Source organism: Lissotriton vulgaris, chromosome 3_1, assembly GCF_964263255.1.
Source record: "Lissotriton vulgaris chromosome 3_1, aLisVul1.2, whole genome shotgun sequence".
Lineage (NCBI taxonomy): Eukaryota > Metazoa > Chordata > Amphibia > Caudata > Salamandridae > Lissotriton > Lissotriton vulgaris.
Genome location: NC_141689.1, coordinates 39963852 through 39980541, shown reverse-complemented (window position 1 = coordinate 39980541; position 16690 = coordinate 39963852). Strand labels below are relative to the sequence as shown.

The 16690-nt window shown below is 43.9% G+C and overlaps 1 protein-coding gene across 1 annotated transcript in view; it reads left to right on the top strand.

Moving 5' to 3' along the window:
- The window catches only part of LOC147725889 (long-chain-fatty-acid--CoA ligase ACSBG2-like), a 380881-nt gene that overhangs the window by 146973 nt on the left and 217218 nt on the right, over nt 1–16690 (top strand). The window contains exon 4 of the mRNA XM_086960034.1: nt 9751–9839. Coding sequence (XP_086816160.1) covers nt 9751–9839 — 89 coding nt within the window. The remainder of the gene's footprint in view (nt 1–9750; nt 9840–16690) is intronic.

The window sequence follows — 16690 nt, the reverse complement described above, 5'->3', positions numbered from 1 at the left end:
GAAACGGTACAGGTGGTAGGAGTTGCGAACAAAAGGATGACAAATCCCTTGACCGAACCAGTGTCGGTGAGGATAGGGAATTACAGTGACGAACATCAGTTCGTGATCTGCGATTCTAGTCCCGTGTGCTTATTAGGGAGAGATCTGCTGTGCAAACTGAATTGCACGATACATTGCACACCAGAAGGAGTAGAAGTGCAGACCAATGATGAGGACGCCGATTTTAAAGTCATGAAGTCGCAGGAATGCGTGGAACTTTATCCTACCTTAACAGTGGAGGAGCTCCCACAGGACTTGAGGGAGAAAGTGTCAGCCGAGGTGTGGGATTTTACTGGAGAAGAAATAGGATTGATCAAAGGAGTAGAACCGGTAAAAATCTTGGTAAGACTCAATGCTGAGTATCCAAGAACACCACAATACAAGTTGACACCGGAGACGATCGCAGGAATAAAGCCCGTGATCGAATCCATGATTAAGCAGGGAATACTGAAGGAGATCGTGGGAAGTCCATGTAACTCCCCGATCATGGGTTTGCAGAAACCTAGTGGAAAATACAGAATAGTACAGGATCTTCGAAAGATTAATAACATTGTTGTCTCGTGTTGTCCAGTGGTACCGAATCCATCAGTGATATTGTTTCAGATACCGTTCCAAGCTGAATGGTTTACCGTGATAGATTTGTGTCAGGCTTTCTTTTCGATACCGTTGGATGAAGAGAGCCAATATCTTTTCGCTTTCAAGCTGGAAGATCGCGTCTTAACATGGTGTCGTATCCCTCAGGGGTATACAGAAAGCCCGTCGATCTTTAACCAGTTATTGAAACGAAATCTTGAGAGTCTAGTACTGCCCAAGAATTCAGTTCTGGTCCAGTACATAGACGACCTCCTAGTTGCGTCAGAAACTGAGGAAGCTTGCAGAGAAGACACCATCACCTTGTTAAATCACTTGGCTGAGAACGGACACAAGGTGTCTCCAAGTAAGTTGCAATATTGTAAGACTGAGGTGCAATACTTGGGCCACAGGATTGAGAAGGGAAAGCGGAAGGTGTCTCCAGACAGAATTGAGGCGATTATGAAAATGAACGCGCCTACGACACAAAGAGAAGTCAGGATGTTTTTAGGCATGGTTGGTTATTGTCGACAGTGGATAGCAAACTTTTCACTGAAGGCCAAACCTTTATTACGACTGACGCACAAAGGAGTAAGTGATCCGGTACCATGGGACAAAGATTGTTTGATGGCATTTTTGCAGCTGAGGGAGGACTTATGTCGTGCCCCGGCTTTAGGGATGCCAGATTACACTAAACCTTTTTTGCTTTACTGCTGCGAGAGAGAGGGATGCGCTTTAGCGGTATTAGCACAGGTCCACGGAGATGCGCGCAGGCCAGTGGCGTACTTTTCGGCTACATTAGATCCAGTAGCCGCAGCGTTGCCCGGATGTCTGAAATCCGTAGCTGCAACGGGTGTCAGCATTGAACGATCTGAGAGCGTAGTCATGGGTCATCCGTTAGAAGTGTATGTACCACATTCTGTAGAACTGTTAATGACAAGGACGAAGACTCAGCATCTGACGAATAGCAGGCTCACACGCTACGAGCAGGTCATATTGGCTGCCGAGAATGTGACCCTAAAAAGATGCTCTGTCTTGAATCCTGCAACCTTGATGCCACTTCCGAATGAAGTGGAAGATGAAAACTGTACAGAACATGACTGCCTCGATGTGACTGAACTATGTACCAAACCGAGACCTGATATCGTAGATGAGCCATTGACAGACCCAGACGAAATATTCTTCGTTGATGGTTCATGCGTAAGAAACGATGTCGGTCAGCTGAGAGCAGCTTATGCAGTATGCACGATTACCAGAGTTATAGAAGCCGCTTGCCTGGAAGGAGTACACTCCGCACAGGTAGCTGAAATTGTGGCTTTGACTCGTGCTTGCCTAGCAGGCGACAGACTTCGAGTCACTATATACACCGATAGTCAGTATGGATTTGGCGTAGTTCATGATTACGGGCAGTTGTGGTCTCAAAGAGGTTACATGACCTCCTCGGGTTCTCCGATTAGGAATGGAGAATTCGTGAAACTTTTGTTAGAGGCTTTGCAAAAACCAATGGCCATAGCTGTGGTCAAATGTGTAGCTCATACAAAGAATACGGATTTTGTATCATTAGGAAATAAATATGCTGATGAGGTAGCGCGTTACTGCGCAGAGCAGGGATATTCTCACACTGATGCAAAAGTGGGGGGAATCCAGGAAATGACTGAATTGACCATGTTATTAGATACCGTAGATACATGGGACGAATTGAGAGCAGTACAGGAAAATGCACCAGATGAGGAGAAAAAGGGCTGGGAAACAGCTGGGTGCGAGAAAAGTGAAATGAATTTTTGGGTGTCTGCCGACGGAAGGGCAGTATTACCAAATGAACTCATTAGTCCAATGGCAAGAAAATTGCATGGATCAGCTCACATAGGAAGAGATGCTATGGTGAGAGTATTCAGGCAAACGTGGTTTAACCCTAAATTTAGAGTAGCGGCAGAAGCAGTGTGTCAGCGATGTACGATCTGTCAGCAACTAAATGTGGGTAAGAGAACACCAGTTACCTTGAGTCACATAGGAAGGTCTGGGGGGCCTTTCAATAGGATGCAGATTGACTTCATAGAAATGCCTCCATGCAACAGACTCAGATACGTTTTAGTGATTGTCTGCATATTTTCTAGATGGGTTGAGGCTTACCCTACACGTAGGTGCGATACACTTACAGTAGCAAAATTGTTACTTAGAGAGTTGATACCGAGGTTTGGGGTGCCATCCTCTTTGGAATCGGACAGAGGAACTCATTTCAATAGCGAAGTGGTGAAGATGCTGTGTTCAGCTTTAAACATCGATCAGAAGTTACACTGCAGCTATCGACCAGAAGCTTCAGGGATCGTAGAGCAAATTAACAGCACTATCAAGTCCAGACTGGCTAAAGTTTGTTCATCGACATCCCTGAGTTGGCCAGACGCACTTCCAGTAGTTCTCATGAGCATACGTAGCACACCTGATAGAAGAACAGGCCTCTCTCCACATGAAGTGCTAATGGGGAGAGCTATGAGGTTGCCATCGGTTCCAACTGCAGCGCTAGTGAACATCACAGACGATTTGATTTTGGACTACTGCAAGGGACTATCTGATGCCGTAAATTCTGTGTCCCTCCAGGTCCAGGCTGCAGAGGTTCCGTCAATACAAGATTTGTGCCATGACCTGAGTCCAGGAGACTGGGTCCTGGTGAAGAAACACGTCAGGAAGAACTGCTTAGACGTGCGTTGGCGAGGACCGTTTCAAGTCATACTTGTAACGAATACTGCAGTGAAGTGTGGAGGGCTGCCAAACTGGATACATGCTTCACACACCCGAAGAGTGCAAACACCTCCAGAAGACACAGCTCCTCTCTCGGATGAGAATCCGGCGGGAAGCGGAGAAGCCATAGAGGGGGAAAGCCAAGCTGTGGAGGTGATCGAAGAAGCTGAAACTGTGTTGGAACAGGACGACGAAGGTCAGGACACTAGCGAGACCGAAGCCGTCTCAGGAGAAGACAGTAACTGGGAGACTGAATCGGAAACTGAACAAACTGAGAGTGACCAAGAGACGGGTCCTGGAACAAGGAGCAGAAAGACGGGAAACGACAAAGCCGTTTGGCCGGAAAGAAGAAAAAGGCCAAATTCAGAAGGAAAGCAAGAAAGAACTCTTGTCCCGATCGCTGAAGAGTCGGATCAGGAGGAAGAAACGACAGACTCAGGAACTGAGAGTCCACGAAGATCAAGAAGGGTACGTGTGCCCTGCAGAAGGTACGCCACCCCAGAGTGGACTTATCTAGCAGATGTATTGGGGACAGAAATCTGGGAGAGTGAAGAGTGTGAAGGTAACCACTCTCGATCCAGTCGTGACAGTGGAGATATGGATGTTGGCGCCTGGGCTTGAGACTGAGGGGTTACTGACTTTCACACTTCCCCGACCCCCACGTTTGAGTAAAATCCAAGATTTGGTGTTAAAAAGACTACAATTTCCAACAGTTGGTCAGCAAATGACGGAAGCAGAAGAAAAAGTTATTCGTTTTGAACTGTTAATTATTGTTGTGAAAGCTGCAGGTCCGACAATAATTGTTGATGCATAAAAGACTTTTTGTATATAAGCTATAAAGAAGAAGATAACCTAGCGCCGAGTGGAAAGAAGAATAAAATTAGGGATTACATTTAGAGGAAGGAGAAGGGCTAGGGTTGTCTGCTGCTAAGAAGAGAAAAGACATTGTGGTGCAAAAGATACCTGTTGATAACAAGCACTTTAAAGACTGTGAACGCAAACAAGTAACCAAAGACTGGAAAGAGAACTTTCGCTGGAGAACGAGGGACGCTGTTTTGATAACATGGAGAACGGCAACCTAAACAGAAAAGCTAGATGTATAGTAGGTACACTTATAGCAATAGTGATATTTCTCATAATCATAGTAGTAACGATATCATACATGACAGGCCATGAAAACGATAAAAGAATAGCGAATGTAAAAATTGTAACGACTTTGAAACCCACTCTTGTGGGAAAGGAGGAGGAGAGCACTGTTACACGTGAAAAAGCGTTACTTGCAGATGAAGCTCGTAGATTACACATAGATGAGTCGCAGGGAAACTTTAGGTCAAATGCATATGCAAAGTTATTGTATGAATATATCGATGCCATGGAGGCCAAAGATTGCTACGTTTGTATGCAATTGCCGGCTTCTGTAGACGAAGGCATTAGGTATCACCATCTCCCATTGACTTATGGGATCACATGTAGTTTACTGCTTAGTATATTTTATGGTAGAGAAGGATTTGAGTACTACTTTTCAAATTATGATTCGGTACTGCCTGAAGTTCCGAATTATAAGCAAATGAATAAGTGGGACTATTACAAAAAGGAGGATAGACTAGCTAAATTCTTTCTTCCTTGGGATACGCTAGATACATCATATGCACGTAGAAATAATCTGACTTGCAAAGTATCAGAAGTAGAGAAAAGGTTTATAGCACAAGTAGATGATCGATGCAGACGGCAGAAGATTCTAAAAATGTCAGGACAATGGAAAATAGACTGGACGGAAGAAGAGAAGGCACATAAAAAGAAAGGTAGTAATGGTCCAATCGCATTGGATAGGACGCAGAAAGGAAAGTTATGTTTAACTCGAAGCAAAACGTATTATGAGAGTGAATTTGTAGGTGAAGTTAGTTGTGAGCACTCTTTTAGGTTAGAGTACTACACAAAGGATTTTATGAAAGGGATGCAAGCTATTCCGAATGTATATTTTGTATGTGGGAGAAATGCCTACGTAAAACTTCCAGATAATTGGTATGGTTCGTGTTACTTGGCAATTGTCTTCCCCAAAATATATCATGCAAAGGATTTGGCGATAATAGAAGGAAAGGCTTCGAGGAGAACGAAAAGGGAAGTAGGAGATGCAGAAGTAGTAGGAGATGTATTTGGAGCGATGTTTCCATTGTTAGGTTTGATTCTTAACGATGTTAAGATTAGAAGGTTAGCGACAGTCGTGGATAGATTGTCTGCCAGCACTACAAGATCTTTAATGTTAGTAGAAGGTGAGATGCAGTCGATTAGAGCAATGGTATTACAAAACAGACTTGCTTTAGATGTAATATTAGCAAAGGAAGGCGGAGTTTGTAAAGCTTTGAAAGTTCAGGAATGTTGTACTTATATTCCTGATAATTCAAAACCACTTGAGAAAGTCATACAGAACATTACACAGATTCATCAAGAAATTGAAGATTTATCAAAAATAAATGTTTGGGAAAAAGTAGGAACTGGAGTAGGCAAGGTTGGAAGTTGGTTTGCTAATATAGGCAAAAGTATAGTCTGGTACATTTTAAAGCCTGTATTAATAGTAGTAATTTGTATAATTATATTATTAGGATTAGTAAAATTGTATAAATGGTATAGGTCGAACAAGTTACAAAGATCGATGAGAGACCAAGAAAGGAGACTAGCTGTTTTACAAGATCAACAGTATAAGAGTTTGAGAACACTTGAATCGATAAAAAGAGGAACTGATGTAACTAGTTCAGTATAAACTATGTATTCAAATTGCCTTTAGTGATGACTCCTAAAAGTCATCAAAGGGGGGAACTGAGAGAGCGCAATTTGAACGAAAAATATATAGTGGCCATATTTAGACTTATATGTTATAAATGTAGGAATGAAACGCATATCGTAATGAAAAGTTGGCAACTGCAGCATAAGGGCCAATGAATGTGATAACATGTTATAGGAAATGTAAATGTATTCGCATGATGAAATGCATTAAGTTTAGAAACCCCGTATACATGAAGGGCAATTGTATAGAAATGTGTATAAATGCTTATGAAATGTAGAGCGTGCACAGGAGAATTCGTGTACGTGTGTAACTTTAAATGTGTAACTTTACATTGGGAGAAGCGGCGAGAAAATAATGTGGAAAGACGTAAACGTGGATAAATGTATAAGAGAACTCACATAAAGATGTAACCAAGGAAAATGCATAAGTTATGTTCTATGTAGTCGTATTCAATATATTTCATATATTTGATGTAGAATGTTTAAGTATAACTAGGGCTTTGCTAAAAATACGAATAGAAATGTATGCCAAAGGTTATGCTGTGTAAAGGGCGTTTTGTAGGAATACTGGGAGAGTTTAGGTCATTTGTGTTTCTAACCTGACTGACCAAGAGTTCAAAGGAGCATAGTCACATGAAATGTAATTTAGTGGTCTTGTGAAGGTCGTAAATAGCTTGATGTGGACATGAGAGCCGAGAAGTCTAGCACTTGTTAGATTTAAGGTGACAATGCCGGACGGAGCTTATTGCTCGAACGTGAGGAGAGACACTTTTTAGGTGGACTATGTTTTGTCAAGACCATTCACAGGACCTAGCAGGGTCAAGTTAAGAGATATGGAGTTAAGGCCTTGTTTAAGTTTCTATGTTACCTGATCTGAAAGAATCAATAAATGTCAATGATGAAATGATGAAGATGACATCCAAAGGAGAAGGGTCAACTTAACGGACGACGTGAAGAGTGGACCAATGGAAGAAGCAGGAAGTTGACATCATCGGGGAAAGTCCGTGGTGGGCGTCAAGGGGCGTTCCACTCACACGGTGATTGTGTATTTTAGGGACAGCACCCCGGGGAGGAGGTAGCAATTGGCAAGCAGGAGAGGGCAATCAGAGAAGGGCGAATTGCTCAGAGCAAGGGCGAGGGTAGATGCCTTGAGCAGATGCGCTGAGACATCATAGCGCAAGGGAGCAGTAGGCCGAGGACCCTTAGAGAGCAGATGGGTAGGCAGATAGGGTACTGCTTCTGAAACTTAAGATTTCCTTTAGAGGCTAAAGAGAGTTTGACTTCTTAGGGAGACAAACTGCTGACACCTTTTTAGGGAAGAACTTGCGAAGTAGGGTTGTCACATAGCATAGAGTAGGGACAGATTAACTTGATGATTGTTTTTGTCTTACTGCAGATGACGCAGAAGAAACCACTTCACACCGAAGCTTAAAGCAACTGAGATTGTAACTGATTTTGTATTTTGTATACTTTGAGATTTTATCCTGAGTGGATTGTATCGCATTCAAATTAATCTTTATATAAACTCTTAAAACTTCATCAGTTGTAAGTGGTTCTTCAGAGTGGCGTCAGTTAATGGGGTTTGTCTAACCAATGCGGGGGTGGTCCTTTCCTCAATGACAGATAAAGCGGTCCAAAACAGACGAATGGGATTCTTTATTAAATTTATCATACTCATAAATTGATATCAAAATCCCGTTCCCCGCATCACCTTGCACTTTCTTCTATTCGTAAGCATTTCTACATTAGCCCACTACGTATACGGCCTTCTAAATCTAATACATTCTAAAGTGAATATAGTTATACATTTCCTATACCATGATATCATTTTAATTGACTTTATACTATAGTCATCAACTTCACATTACGATATGCATTTCATTCCTACGTTTATAACATATATGTCTAAATATGGCTACGATATACTTTACATTCAAATTATGCTCTCTCAGATTCCATCCCTCCACCCTCACAAGGATAAGCTGATTAGTACGAGGAGGCCACTTAACCAGCCGGTATACACAGCAGCTGCGGAGCACAAACAATGGAACACAATGCCAATCATGTCCCACCCTATACAATTACTCCAACTTTGCTCAATTTTAAATGCAGCTACTTGAAGACCTCCCAGGTCACTTTTGAAGTGCAGTTCTCTGAAGGCACCATAGTTCAAAAAAACCTTGCTCCGTGTGAGGCGGACGCCAACACCAGTCTGTTATCCCCTCAACGCAATCTTCGTACATCACCATTCCAGTTTCAAAATGGCGGTTGCTTTCGTTTTTTGGGCACGTTGCATGGCCGGCGCTCACGTGAAATACCTGGCTATTGCGGAAGTACGGTGGCCACTGCAGTTTCCCAGTTATGAACCGCTTCTATTGCATTCGTTTGGTAACAGCTGGGTTTCACACAGATTTATCCGCTCTACAGTGCAGTACTATTGATTTCAGTTGCTTTGTGGTGCTGCTTGGTGGGAAATGTTGCATTGGCTGTAGAACTTGCCTTTTCAATTTAATTGAGACATTTTCATTCAATGCTACAAACAAAAAGGCGTCACAGTCTCACCATTTCAGATTGGAAGCATGTTCAATATGCTGTGCAACAAAGCTATAATCGTGACTTATTTATCTTATTCAACTAATAAGCATTGACAAAGCCAACAGTATTTGCTTGTTGTAGGTGTAGTGTTACTTTTGTAGTAGATAAAGAGATGCAATGACAGAAGCCGCAAAATACCACTCTGTGGCACACCAACCTGAGCACAACTTTTCAGCTGAAGGGTTTGAAGTATGCCCGTAAGGCAATGACCATGCCCCCCTTGAGTCTGTCTCGTGTGTCCTGTGCTGGATGAGGACCAAAACCGAGATTACCAATGCATTTGTGATTTGCAGCCGTTGCCCATGGAGTGTGCTCCAACACCGGCTGGGCAAGCACACACAATATAGAACTGCCAGACATGCCACCTAGGTGCTTCTCAAGGTGCTTCTTGGAGCACACAATCATAACCAAATGCCGGTTAGGGTCACATGTCACAACACTGTGTAACAAGAACACTAAAGGAACACACAACACAACAGACACATCACACACCAACATCCACACATTACTACACACTGACATGCACCACACACCTAACCTACAACAGAATGAATGAAAACAAACCGCTGATACCACATCCAGCACCACACTAATGTACGACCACCTGTCTCGGGCAAGGTGCTGTTTGCTCTACAAAGGCACAAACCTTATCCTTCTGAGACAACTTCTTCACAAACCTATTTAGATCCAGTATTCCATGGAAACCACACACTGTCTGAAAGTCAAGCACAGACCCTGAACTCATCACAGTGCTGTACCAATGATCTATTCTGTTCCATCTTTGTGCCAGACAACAGCAGCGGGGATGAGTATTACAGGATGGGGAGTTGATGGTTGTTTTTTTTTGTAAGGTTGGTGGCCCAGGATGTGTTGGCGTTAAATGAGGGTTTAGAAAGATGCGGGTAAAGTGCAGCACTGGCAGCATGCAGAGGACGCAGATTACTGAGTGTACGTCAGAGACAGGTATGGAATGTGTGTATGGAGGACTGGCCTTAGCATGTTCTTTGTGTCTTATGTTCACCTCTACAGCTGGGCCTGGAGCGATACCACGGGGTCGGGATCCTCGGCTTCAACTCCCCGGAGTGGTTCATTTCTGATGTTGGAGCCATCATGGCCGGGTAAGTGCCTGGTCTCTTCCTTACTATGTGCACCTCTCCCTCCTCACCCACTCAACTGTGCCAGTGACAACAAGCAGAGGGGGCCACTGTGATGGAACAGGTCTTGAATCAGCATCACTATCTGAAACTGGCACCTGTCTTTATCTAATAGTAGTTTATTTCCTTTGCCTCATTGGTTACATCTTGTTAGTGCATGCGGAATGCTCAGAAGCCCAGTCGGTGCTCACTCTTTCCAGGGGACCACCGTGAGAGCGTGAACTCATATCCACAACGCCAGGAACCATAATTACATTATGTGAAGGTCCAATAGACACTGCTTGTTCATGAGTCACAGCTGTATGCCTGTGCACTCAACAAACATTACTGGGTATTTTAAACTGTAACTGAGGTCTTCACAAATTCATCTCCCGCTGAATCCGCAACCTACACATATCAAAGCACCGGTTGGAAGATTGTTGCTTCGGGCCCACGTTGGATGCGCCAATGACATAACTTGCTTCCATGAAATGTTTGAAAGTTAAAAGTTGAAGCAAGGAACAAAGCACAGTATGACTAAGCACACCATCACTGCCTGAGAAGCCATATCTCTGATTGTTTTAATTAGGTGACACATTGCTCAGTATGCAAATGGCTGAGCAATTTCATACAAACATGCTCTCTCTGAGACATGAAGTTGTTTTGTAGTGGTGGTGAATGAGGTTTTGGTTTTCTGATGTTGTCACTGGTAGGATTTTAACATGTTAGATTTCTGATCTCAGTAGATGGCAGGGTGCCCATTTGTGGTTCAAGGCTGGTAAAGGCTCGTCCAAGGCGTTAGTCATAGTCTGCTGATACTTGATCCCCACATATGGGGTTTCTGAAAAGCTGATGAGCAGAATCTTGAGGTCCATAATCTCTGTCCATTATCATTCGTACACCCCACCATAGAGTTTTTGGACTTAAGATATTTTGTTGTGGTTTCATAATATATGCAGTAACATACCATGCATTATAAGCTGCAAAGTACAATCAGTATTCATTAGACTGCAGTTGTCTCCTCTGGCACTTACTCCCAGTGAAGGGTGTCACAGTTCTGGCAGGCCTTAGTGCTGGTGATGCAGGCAGTAGCGACACCGCAAGAAGCGATATCAGACAACATTCGTATTGAGTACGGCATCTGAGCATGAATTCTCGACAGCCTGTATACCTGGGAGCTGTTCTCAGCTTCAGGGTTTCATGGTGCACGCTAACAAATCCTGTGAGGACTCAGGGGCATATGTATCAAGCCCTTTTACCGTACACAAACGGGAAAAGGCCTTTTGGGATGTAGAATCCCAAAAGGTCATCGCAAATTAGAGAATCACAAAATCAGCGATTCTCTATTTCGTGATTGCATTTAAGGAGTCGCAAATCGCGATTCCTTAAATGTAATGTGTGAAGCACAGAAAAAGTGCAATTTGGCCTTAAGAAATCACAAATTACCACCAACTTCAAGTTGGTGGTAATTTGCGATTTCTTTGAAAAATGCACTTTTCAAAGTGCCAAGTGGCGCACATACATGCCCTTAGGGCATGTATGTGCGCCTCATGTGTACACATACATATTTCAGGGGCGCAACAGGGTGTCCTTTTGACACCCTGGCACCCTTGAAATTGCATTCTCCATTTGCGATTTTCTAATTGCAAATAGCAAATTGAGAATGTCTTCCCATTCGTTCCTATGGGCCTCCTAGCCCATAGGAATAAATGGGAAGGTATTCCTTAATTGTGAATCGAGATTTGCGATTCTCAATTAAGGAATATTATGGAATCACAATTATTAATGCGATTCCTATATACATAGCATTTTGCGATTCCTTAATAGCAATTCGCTAAAAATCGCTATTTAGGAATCGCAAAAGGACTTGTTCATACATATGCCCCTGAGTGGCTTATGACATCCTTCCCCAGCGTAGATCAACATTGTCTCAAATGTCTTGACTGGTCTTCATCTGGGATGTCTCCAACCATTACAGGGCCACCAGCTAGAGTCCCATGGCCTTCGCAGTGGTTTGGGAAATGGTCGTCGATTGTAGCATTTTCTGCCTCAGACTCTCTGTGAGGTGGAGCTGGTGGTGTTTTGGACAGGCTGGCCATGATCTTGCAATGATACTAGGGAACAGAACATTTGATGGTCTTTGCATCACCTCTGCATTGCTGTCTGTCTTCCAGCCCAGTCTGGCAGTCTGGGGGCTGACTGACTGGGGGCAAGAGTGCAGTGACATTTCTTAAGCCATGGTATTTCCCCTTATCAGTAAATAATTTAAACTGTGAACAAAAGAAGAACGTACTTTAGAATGTATTCTAGAGCTGCAGTAATGATCATTTACTGATCAATAAAGTAAACAAAGACAGGAACGCTGTTAAGCATTGAATCCAGACAATGTTATCTAAAGTTCTATTTAAGTATCATGTCATACCTTTGTGGGCTCCTAATAGGTGAAGAAATGTCTGGTATTTTTCGCTGGCAAAGGTGGCAAACCAAGTTGAGGTACATTCTCAGAAAACAGAGGACTGTCCATTCTACGCTGTTATTTAGTTCCACTTATATCCTGATTGACAGTCCTAAAGCCAACAAAAACAGGTCAGAAACAATAGGAGGCAGAAGGTTAAAAGTATGGGGATAACCCTGCAAAAAGGGTGAGGTCCAACAGCCCCCATCTGTCTCTCACCGTTCCCTTTGGCTTGAGGCAGCTAAGGAGTGATCTTCCAGTGTCGGATGCCTGGTGTCCTGAGATAGATCTGGAATTTTGATCTATGAAAGGGCGGAAAACTGTCCCTCTAGGGCACCACTGGTATGCTGAAAATACTGAAGGTCTTACGTAACTTGGGAAGTACCTGGTGGTAAGCCACTGAGTGGACTATTTCAATGAAGGGATTCTGAGAGGATCAGGACCTACATGTGTCTCCGATTAAGTAGGAGTTCAACATCTGCTTTAACTTTAGCCCATGGCTGCAAGCACCTTTCTTCTGTAATCACTAGAGCGAGTTTGCCCCTCCAGTGGCCTAGCACCAGTGGCATTCCCTAACTGTCCAGCCTATCAACAAGTCAATGTCTGGGGCCCAGATTCTTCTCACTCACTCTGGCTTTAGCTTTGGTGGCTCCTTGCTGACCCTGGTGTGTGAAGTCAACCACCTGGTAGCATCTTGGGTGCTGGATTATTACAGCATTATTGAAGTGGATGTATATCGGTAGCCTGTTTTGGTGGCTCTCATTTCTGTTGGGTTTGCTGTGATAGAGCTCTGTGGTTTCAGTATTTAGGAAACATGCTGGTTAATGGAGGTATTTTTCCCCAACCTCATCATCTCCATCCTCCATGGGGAGTCCTGATTCAGTCCCTCCCTCTAAACAGAAGAAAGTGTGTGTGAGGAAGAGCAGCTGAAAAAGATAATTTTGTAGAGTTTGCCTGCCTTGAGAAAGGCTGGTGTTTAGTCGGGAGGTAGGTAGGAACTATTAAGACATTTCCAGTTCCAATTCATCTGATGAGTTCTCTTTGAGCTCAATGGAACATAAAGGGAAATATATATCTAAAGATATGTTTCCAGACATCCTGACGCATGATAGTGACAACTTGTGATTCCCTGATGAGGAAGTTGCCAGCACATCTATAGACAGAGTGTTGCCTCAATTTAGGAAGCAATCTACTAAAGCACTGCCCTTTCATCCGTTTGCGATGGACGTCCTTTTAAATGAATGGAAGGACCCTAGGCATATCCTGAAGCCTCGCTTCATGTCCAAGCTGTATCCTTTGAGGGATATGGAGGATAAGATCCCAGAAACGGTCCTTGTGGACTCTATTGTGGCTAGTCCGGTGGAGCACCACTCCATGGCTGAGGATAATGTCCTTAAAGAGGGAGCGGATAAGAAAATTGACTCCTCTTTGAGGAAGGCTTATGCGGGTCTCATCTTGCCATTCGTTCTTGGGTATATGGAGCATGTGTTGCACAGTCTTTTGTTGTCTGACATCAAGACTTTGTTCACTACTATGCAGGAGGGGGCATATTCCAGAGTTGTTGGAGTCCATGGAACACCAGACTTAGTTTCTTTCAGACATTGCTTTTGATTTGGTCAGATCTTCAGCCTTGTCCTGTGGTGCTTCAATTGTGGCCAGGCGCAGCATGTTGCTGAAGGGGTGGCACACTGATACTGCACAAAGCTCGATCGCTTTGAGGTTGCCTTTTTACGGGTGCAAGACTTTAAGACTTTTTGGGAAAAACCTTGAGGAAAAGTTGCATAACGTTTTCAAGTGGTGAAGTGTGGCTCAATGGTTAGAGCGGCAGACCCTGATGCAGAGGTCTAGCCCGGGACCAGGGTTCAATTCCCCGCCTCGGCGGGTCTTGGGCTCAAAAATTCCACAGACCTGATCATTCTCGCCTCGGTGCCTATTCCAATCATGGAGTCCCACTCTGCAACTCTGGGCAATACCTTGCTTAATCTCCACAACGGCCCCCACAACGCTGAGGATGCCTGGCCTCCACCTTGGGGGTGCCCAGGAGTGGACGCCTCACAGGGAAAGCCAGGATGGGTTCCACAGCGGTATTCGTACAAACGCCTTGAGACCCTTGCGGGTGAGTAGTGCGCTATACAAGTATCATTTTTACATTTACAAGGAGGGGAAGCATTCCTTTTCCTTTAGAAACCGAAAGCAGCATTAACAATCCTTTTTTTCTTCAGCGAAATCCTTTTGTCAACCAACTTGGAGACAGAGGAATACCTCCAGCGGTCAGAAGGCCAAGAGGAAGGATTTCCAAGACAAATGTCAAAGGAAACCTCATCGGGATCCAGGGACTGGTAATCAGCCTTCCTGACTATGCCACCACCCAGGTACCAACTGGCGTGATACCAGAGGTTGATGGAAAACGGCATCATTTTCTAGCAAGTTGGCGACACACAACCTACCACAAATGAGTTCTGAGTGTTCTGGAGAGGGGTCATAGATAGACTTAGTGTCTCTCCCTCCTTCGTCTGTAATAGTTAGACGACAATTACAAAGGATGCTCTCAGGAAGACGGCGCTGTTGGATGGTGTTCAGTTGCTGCTTCAGGGGAAAGCAATCGTCCCGGTTATGAAGTCGGAGAGAGGTCAAGGCACTTATTCAGTCATCATTCTGGTCCTGAAGGTTACGGGGGGGTTCCATATAGAGATCAACCTCAAGCCTCTAAACCAGTAAGTGCGGAGGATCCCTTTCAAGTTGGAGGCCCTCGAACAAATGATCCCATTGATTCAAGCAGGCTGTGTGATGACTAAGTTGGATCTTCAGGATGCATATCCCCATGCTCCTATGGTGTTGAGGTTCCAGAGGTATCTGCAGGTCTCTGTGCTCCCTTTTGGCCTGCATTTCTCATCCCAGTAGTGGCTCCCATGGTCACTCACCGTCACCTCCAAGGGATCTCAGTGTTTTCCGTCCCTAGAGGGCTGGCTGCTCAAGGCCCCGTCTGCTCTGGTGTTTAACAAGCTTTAAATAATTCAGACCAATTTCCAAATGAAATACTATGCTTTAACGTTATGGAAATGAATGTTTATGCATGTGGTTGTTCCTGGGATTGTAAATAGGTTTGAGAACAAAGTGTTTTTAAAAAGTAAAGAACATGGTGTCTGTATTCAAATGTTTCAAACAGTTCTTCTCTTCAGGGTTAGTTTAATATATGGTGAGGTTGGCTAATTTACACTGTTTACAGACCATTAATGTTCGAGATTTTAGTAACTCTTATAAGTAGGATAAGATCTTTTCACAGGAAAGAGCCAGCCACATTGTAACACTAACAATCTTTTGTTTTCACTTTGATGAGAAAATATGCTTTATTTACAAGATTTGTGAAAATCCGCTTTCTGGCTGATCATTGTCAAATGGGCGCAAATTTGTAACGTCTCCAAAAAATCAACAAGGTGATGTTTGTGAACTTATGATTAAGTTGCTATTTTTTTTAAACCCGTATCATCCTTGCTGGCAGCAGCAGTGGTACCTGTTTCCCTCTTATAATGAGACTATTTCCTGTGTATCACTCTGCTGAGCTGTGACGTAGGTAAACTCCATATGAATCCATCTTTAAGCTTTAAGGTATTTACTTTCACGGTTGGTTCCTGGACACCCTGTTCTTTAGAAATACAGAACTTCACGTGGGAAAAGACTGATGTACCTTTAGTGTGTGTTGGTGGGAAACTGCTCAATGTCTTTAGATTGTTTTATTAAATGGATCTGCAGGATACATGAACTGCTTTATTCGCCTGTACTCTTATTTGTGCTAATAAAGTTGCTTGTGTCGCCTCCAGCCATTCTTGTTAGGCTCATGTGAGCTGGTTCAATACCCTAATACTTCCCAGCGCACTTGGAAGCTGAGGAAGTATCGTCCTGTCTCTGCGTGAAGCTTTGCTTCCCCCCCTTAACCACACTCCACGCTGTTATTTGAAGCGTAAAAGGCCATTTAATTAGGACAAGGTTGCAAACTTCTTAAAACGTTTATTAAACATTACTAAATCCAAACTGTAACTCTTGGCATGACCATACCATTTCATTCTCCCTTCCCCATTCTCAAACATCCGCCCCCTTTGGCCTCGTTCCATCTATCCACTCTCTCCTTCATTTGCCCCTGCAAACATCCTCCCCTGACTTTCCCCCGTTGCTCGCTGCATCCCCCGCACAGCCATCCATCACCTATGTTCCCTCCCCCCTAAGGGTGGATCTGCCCCTATGTAACTCACCACCCCTCTACCTGGTATGCCCTGCAACCTGTCCCAAATTGGCAAAGCTGTAACTGTTCTTAGACTCATACCCAGACTCATAGAACATGTAGGGTGGGTGGGTGGACTAACTTTAATGACCCACCTCCCGGCGG